Below are 6,373 nucleotides of genomic sequence, written 5' to 3'. Positions count from 1 at the left end.
ATATTAAAAAATACATCTGATTTGTTGATTAGGTATAAAAGTCCTAATTCAATTGAACTTATTGTAGTTACCGGTAACACCACCGGATATGGCATGACCCTGCTGCCAAAATAAGAGCCGCTATCCTATACTCATATTTACCACAAATAGTTAATTCATAAAATAAGGGGAGATTCTGTTTGTTTTTGAATGATTTACGTACATATTGCAAAACAGACATGAAATAACTTTAATATCTATTCTTCTGACAATGATGTGCCACATAGCAACCATTATTTTGAAATTTAGCAGGAAGAGGGGTTTGCCGTGTGTTTTCTGCTGGCTTTGATAAGGATGTGGGATCCACAGGAGGAGACAGGAGTTTGACAGGCTAATTTTCCTCTTCATATGGCAACAGAGTCGGTGAAATGTACGTGTGTCTGGCTGCTGTTGTGGCTCTGTGTCCGGCTGTCCCAGACCACAAATACCCGGTAAGGCGCTGCTTCCTGGTTGAGCTAACCGTTATATATAGTCAACTGCTAACTAACTGTTGTTAGCCAAGAATAAAGATTAAAATTAACGTGTCTTCTTCATTTTCTTTTTCTGGTTAAAAAAACATCACTTGAGGTAGGTGGCTGACGATATTTCGGCATGAAGTTGACTTAATGTACAGTGTTTAATTGCCTACACGTCAGCATACAAACTGAAGTAAAGTCACTTGCCAGCTGTTGGGCAACAGTGTCCAATGTTTAAAGTCTTATCAGAAGAGTCCAGAGTTCACTATTCACTCTTGCGGTTATTCACTATTAACCGCAAATACAGTACGTAATTTAATGTGCTTATTTAAATACACCTAATAATAAATAATAACAGCATTAACAAACACGTGTAACTCATTTGTGGTTGGCTCGATTGAATGTCTTCACACTAACTAACAGTGTTCTTTACACTTAACTTTTCCCGTGTTTCTGTGATTGCATCTGTACATAATATTTATTTAACCTAAACTTTTGGTCACAAGATGAGCCGTCACGTTTTTGGTTTCATTTAACACGGAAGTTGACGGTTTGAGAAAATGTTGACGCAGTTGGATTTATTGGCCACAAGATGGCGCTGATGTATTATAAACTTGAAGCTTAAATTGGATCAGTTGTGATATTTGACAGTAGCAAGTAAAGCCTAAATGTCATTCTTTTAGCCAGAAACGTTATGACTTCTCCTAAAATTAACCAAAATACACAAAAATTACAATAATTTAAGGTTTTATACTATTGTACAGGCGCTACAAATTTTTGTACACAGAAGCTCACCACTCTCTTTGAATAAATGTGGGTCAGTTTGACCCATATCTATTCAGATGGTTTTTAGATCCACCAATCATGTATGTGTATTTATTTTTATTTTTTTTATGGGACAGCAGTTACAGAGGTTGAGGGAAAAACCTTGACCTGTACTGAGCTTTCTCTTGGTAGCCTGGCTTCTTTCCACTGTCTAAATGCATGTATGTCTGAATAAGTAGGAATTCTGTACTGACAGGCACATGATGTGTATGTATTAAAGTGTTATATAAATGTATAGTTAAAAGTGTGACTTGTTGTTAGAAGATCTTTGAGATCCGTTAGACTACAAAAGTACAATATAAATTCAAGTACATTACGAGTCCGTCTGCGCTGACAGGTGCAAAGCACAAGAACTCACAATGTAAGAAAATATACAAACAAAATATAAGCCAGTATTCTGCACCTAATGAGATTAAACTAACTCAGAACAGCTGAGATTAAACACTCTCTGAAATGGAACCCCCTTTGCTTTGAATGCACATACTGATTTGCAATAAGCAAGTTTTATATTCTATATGTTAATATTTAATTAATATTAATAATTAAGAGGTAAAGGACTGTGTTTAGTGGTTGCAGTGGTTATATATTGGTTATACAATAAATCCTAGTAGTTCTAGACATTCCTAGCACAGCTCAACTGGTATTATGAATACACTGTTATTATTAAAGATATCTGCAAGAAATAGTTAAATAATATTATTAGAGTTTCAGTTAAATACAGCAAAGGAACAGCACTAATGGAGGTTACAAATTATTTTCCTATGCCTCGGACAGTGGACTCATCTCTATGCTTGCCCTGTTAGACTTAACTGCAGCATCCAATACCACTGACCACAATGTTTTACTACAGAGATTAGAACATACTGCTGGTATTAAAAAGAAACTGCACTGGAATGGTTTGAAACATATCTATCTGCATTGTCTGTGAAGGTTCTCAGTCATCCAGGTCATCGTAGTCAAAGGAGTTTGCAAAGAAAAGCGTCTGGACTTCTTTAAGTTGCTTGAAGACGTTTCACCTCTCATCCGAGAAGCTTCTTCAGTTCTAAGGTCAAATGGCCGAGAGTCCCAGATTTAAACCCAGTGGGAGTATCCCCCCAAAGAGGGACAAAGGACCCCCTGGTGATCCTCTAATCACATGAGCCAAGGTGTGAAAGCGGGTGTGGGTCCTAATCACCAAGGGTTTTGGGTGAGCTCATTGTGAAACATGGCCCCACCCTGTACAGGGTGATTAGGTCCCACACCCGCTTTCACACCTTGGCTCATGTGATTAGAGGATCACCAGGGGGTCCTTTGTCCCTCTTTGGGGATACTCCCACTGGGTTTAAATCTGGGACTCTCGGCCATTTGACCTTCTTCAGTTCCATTTGACCTTAGAACTGAAGAAGCTTCTCGGATGAGAGGTGAAACGTCTTCAAGCAACTTAAAGAAGTCCAGACGCTTTTCTTTGCAAACTCCTTTGACATCCTTTGACATCTATCTGCATTATTATTCATACATGCTTGTAATACTGCATACATAATCTTTGCTATGCAGTTGATACCCAGCTATATTTATCTCTGAAGCCAGATAACACATTTAAGCTACAGGCATGTCTTAAATACATAAACGCCTGGATGTCCTGTAATTTTCTTTTCCTAAATTCAGAGAGAACTGATGTAATTAACCAGATACTCACCTAGCAACACTGTGAGAAATCTTATTGCCAGGATATCTCCTTCAGTGCTCACATTAAACAAATGTGTAGGTCTTCCTTTTTCATGTAAGCAATATCTCTAAAATTAGAGACATCCTGTCTCAGTGTTAAGCTGAAAACTAGTTAATAGATTCTAGGTTGGACTAGCTTTTTTTCTTTTCTCTTCCCTAAGTGGTCGTGGGGTTTTTCCTTTCCACGATCTCAAAGTGTTTGCTGATAGGTGGTCGCTGGAATGCTAGGGTTTTCTCCTAAATACTGCAGGATCTTTACCTTACAGTATAAAACACCTTGATGTTATTGTGCATTGACACTATAAAACACACCTTAATGAAGAAACTAGTGGGAGATGTTAGGAGGTCCAAACAGGTGGTTTGAGAAAGAACATTTATGGCCCTTTTAGTGAAAAAATACTGGCCACAGCAAAAGTTCTCAGTAGGGAGGGTTCATTTCAGCCAGGCTGCTTCACATGCAAACTCAAATGGTGGAAAAACTGCCAGCTGGCCAGTGACATGGTTTTTATTGGCTCTGGGCCATCAGGCTATTGGTTTCATTGAAACCTGAATAAAAAAATATAGTTAAAAGAACCAAAATATTCTTACTGGGCAGTGGGCATACATACAAGTTATTTGTTTTGTATATATACTTCAGAATATAAGAATTCTAAGAAACCAAATTAAGGAGTTTAACATTCAAATAATAATGGGAACTTTGAAGATTTAGAAAAAAAACAGGCTGCGCATGGACTATTTTTGCATGACCCTGAGCAGAAACCACAAGTCAGCACTTTAGAAAACACATTCCTTCATGTGATGAAACTGTGATTTGACCAGCTAAGGCTGTGATGAAATTTGCTCCATTAAAATATGTCCTCACATGATTTATTTGTTTAAAGATTAACACACAAATGCGTTTTTATTTCCACAGCGTCCCTAAGGGGAAGGGGTTTTTGTAGCTCTTATTTTTGGAGATGCGGGAATGTTTTTCTTCCTCACAGAGAACCAATGGGACACACTGAGCTACTAAAGGGTTTGTTGACATTACATGTTGGTGCAGTGGATATCAGGATTTGTTATTTTTGTTGCTTTTATTTTTCTAGTGAAACTGCAGCATCTAATATTAGTCGAGGTGTCTGTTTTTTAACACATATTTGTTGGCTACTAACTAATGATTACTAATGATTTCAATAATTTTATTTTTTTTATTATTATTGTTTTGATTATAAAAGCATGGAGCCCCTTGTAATCTCAAAGAACCCATATTAATATTCAATTTGCTGGCATTGATCAAAAAACTGTCCAGAATAATATCATATGTGATAGGTTGGCAGTATATGACAAAGAAAAGCACCAGAGCTTTTTTGTGAGAAGCTGGAACTAGACAATGTTTGCCATTTCTGCACAAAAACGTATACAAAGATTCAGTTATGTCTTTAGATCAATGAAGGGATTAACAGGTCAGTTAATTTCTCTGGCTTTTTTTTCCAGGAAAACCGTTTACAGTCTCCAGACAGTCTTGAAAGAATTATGATGGAACATTGTCCAACTATCTACTAAGTTCACTCGAGAAATGTTATTTCTACATTGGCCTTTGTGTAGAGACAGGGTGTTTCTTTTGTCTGTCTTTAGGTAGAGTTCTAATATACAAACACTTGGGTGCAACTTGGAACCAAAGGCACACCCACACACACATAAAATGTTTTTGCATGCAACACCTACCACAGGTGGCACTTTCTAATTGACTTTTGTCACTTTCAATTAAGACCAACAACTCTTCTCTCGTTGCAGAGAGTCTATGGACGATGACATCCTGCTGCCCTACACACAAGGCCACGGCCCCTCCCACTCTCATCGCTATGTCAGGGATTGTCAGCCCATCATTCATGGCAACACCACCTATGAGAGCTGGGCCTCCAGTAACCGCAGTGGGCAGTCGGTTGCTGAGACCACGTTGTTTGTGTCAAATATCCCGGGGAGCTCCAGAATTGTTTATGGTTAGTGATGATATCATAAGTTAAAGGAACAAAAAATAATATCAATCTCTGGTGTTTGATTTATTGATCCCTCTTTTTACTTCTTTACTCGCCCACCTTCATCTCAAAGTGTTGGCAAGAATCCTTTATTATATATCACTGAAGATTCAATTTCACCTCATCCTGCTGCGGCTTTCTTACCAGGACACATGACAGTGGTCAACGACCCCCTGAGGACGGTGTCCGTGTTGGAGCCAGGGGGGCCAGGCGGCTGCGAAATGAGAGTGAGGGCAACAGTACGAGAGACGGCTGAAGCGGCTGAGTGCCTGTATGCGCAAAATGCTGGTTTCTTCAATACATTAACAAGGGAGTGTCTGGGAAACGTGGTGAGCAACGGCAGGGTGGTGCAGGACAGTGGAGGACTGCAAAATGCCCAGTTTGGAATCAGAAAAGACGGCAGCCTAGTGTTTGGGTAAGAAATGCGGCTTGAAAATGTAAAACAGAGAAATCTATTACAGTGATTGTTGATTCACCATTAGATCATAGCCCCAAAGACAAAGGATGAGTTCATCCAAATACTCAAAGATATCTGCGTGACCAGACGTGATCCGAGGTGAGGTAATGTTTTATATGCCGTTTTAAACACCCTTTAAACAGAATATTACACACAGTATGCAAGGAGGCAAAAAAGTCAAACCTTTTAAGAAGTGTGATCATACATATCAGTATGTTTTTATTTTCCAGACAGCACGTTTTCTCCTCTGTCAAGTGTGTCTCGAGTACCGTTTCTGTCAGGCATCTGTGCTTTATATGGCCGACTGTTGGATATTTTCCTAAAAAGATAAAAATCCTAAAACAAAGGAAAAAAATGTTCGTGTCAATCCAATTTTATATATAGCACCAAATCACAGCAACACTCACCTCATGGTGCTGTATATTTAAAGGCATAGACATTACAATAATACAGCGAAAACCCCAACAATCAAACATCCTGGTATGAGCAAGCACTTGGGAACAGTGGGAATGAAGAACTCCCTTTTAACTGGAAGAAATGTCTGGCAGAACCAGGCTCAGGGAAGGGCAGCCATCTGCTGCAACCAGTTAGGGGGGGTGAAGGAAGCGAGACAGGACAGAAGACACGCTGTGAAGTTACCAATAATTGTAGAATTACTGCTGGCAAGCTACATTGAGCTCTCAGATTACAATGTTCAACGTACAAGCCAGCATTTATTTTTACAAGGTACAGCCCACTTTCATGGTTTGTATCATCAGTGTTTTCAAACAGCCAGAAACCACACCATGAATAAAAACAAACCTCTTTCCATTCCCTCTTTGTTCTTATCTGTACCTGACATCATGGTGCTAAAATATCTTCTCACCTCCGCCTCTGAT

At 39.0% G+C, this 6,373-nt stretch overlaps 1 protein-coding gene across 1 annotated transcript in view; it reads left to right on the top strand.

Moving 5' to 3' along the window:
• The first annotated feature begins 334 nt into the window (after positions 1-334).
• nagpa (N-acetylglucosamine-1-phosphodiester alpha-N-acetylglucosaminidase) overlaps positions 335-6,373 on the top strand; it is a 29,186-nt gene continuing 23,147 nt past the window's right edge. The window contains exons 1-3 of the mRNA XM_063486125.1: positions 335-470; positions 4,797-5,002; positions 5,186-5,453. Coding sequence (XP_063342195.1) covers positions 388-470; positions 4,797-5,002; positions 5,186-5,453 — 557 coding nt within the window. The 5' untranslated portion in view covers positions 335-387. The remainder of the gene's footprint in view (positions 471-4,796; positions 5,003-5,185; positions 5,454-6,373) is intronic.

The sequence above is a fragment of the Pelmatolapia mariae genome, linkage group LG10_11 (assembly GCF_036321145.2).
Source record: "Pelmatolapia mariae isolate MD_Pm_ZW linkage group LG10_11, Pm_UMD_F_2, whole genome shotgun sequence".
Lineage (NCBI taxonomy): Eukaryota > Metazoa > Chordata > Actinopteri > Cichliformes > Cichlidae > Pelmatolapia > Pelmatolapia mariae.
This window is presented reverse-complemented; position numbering and strand designations above follow the sequence as displayed.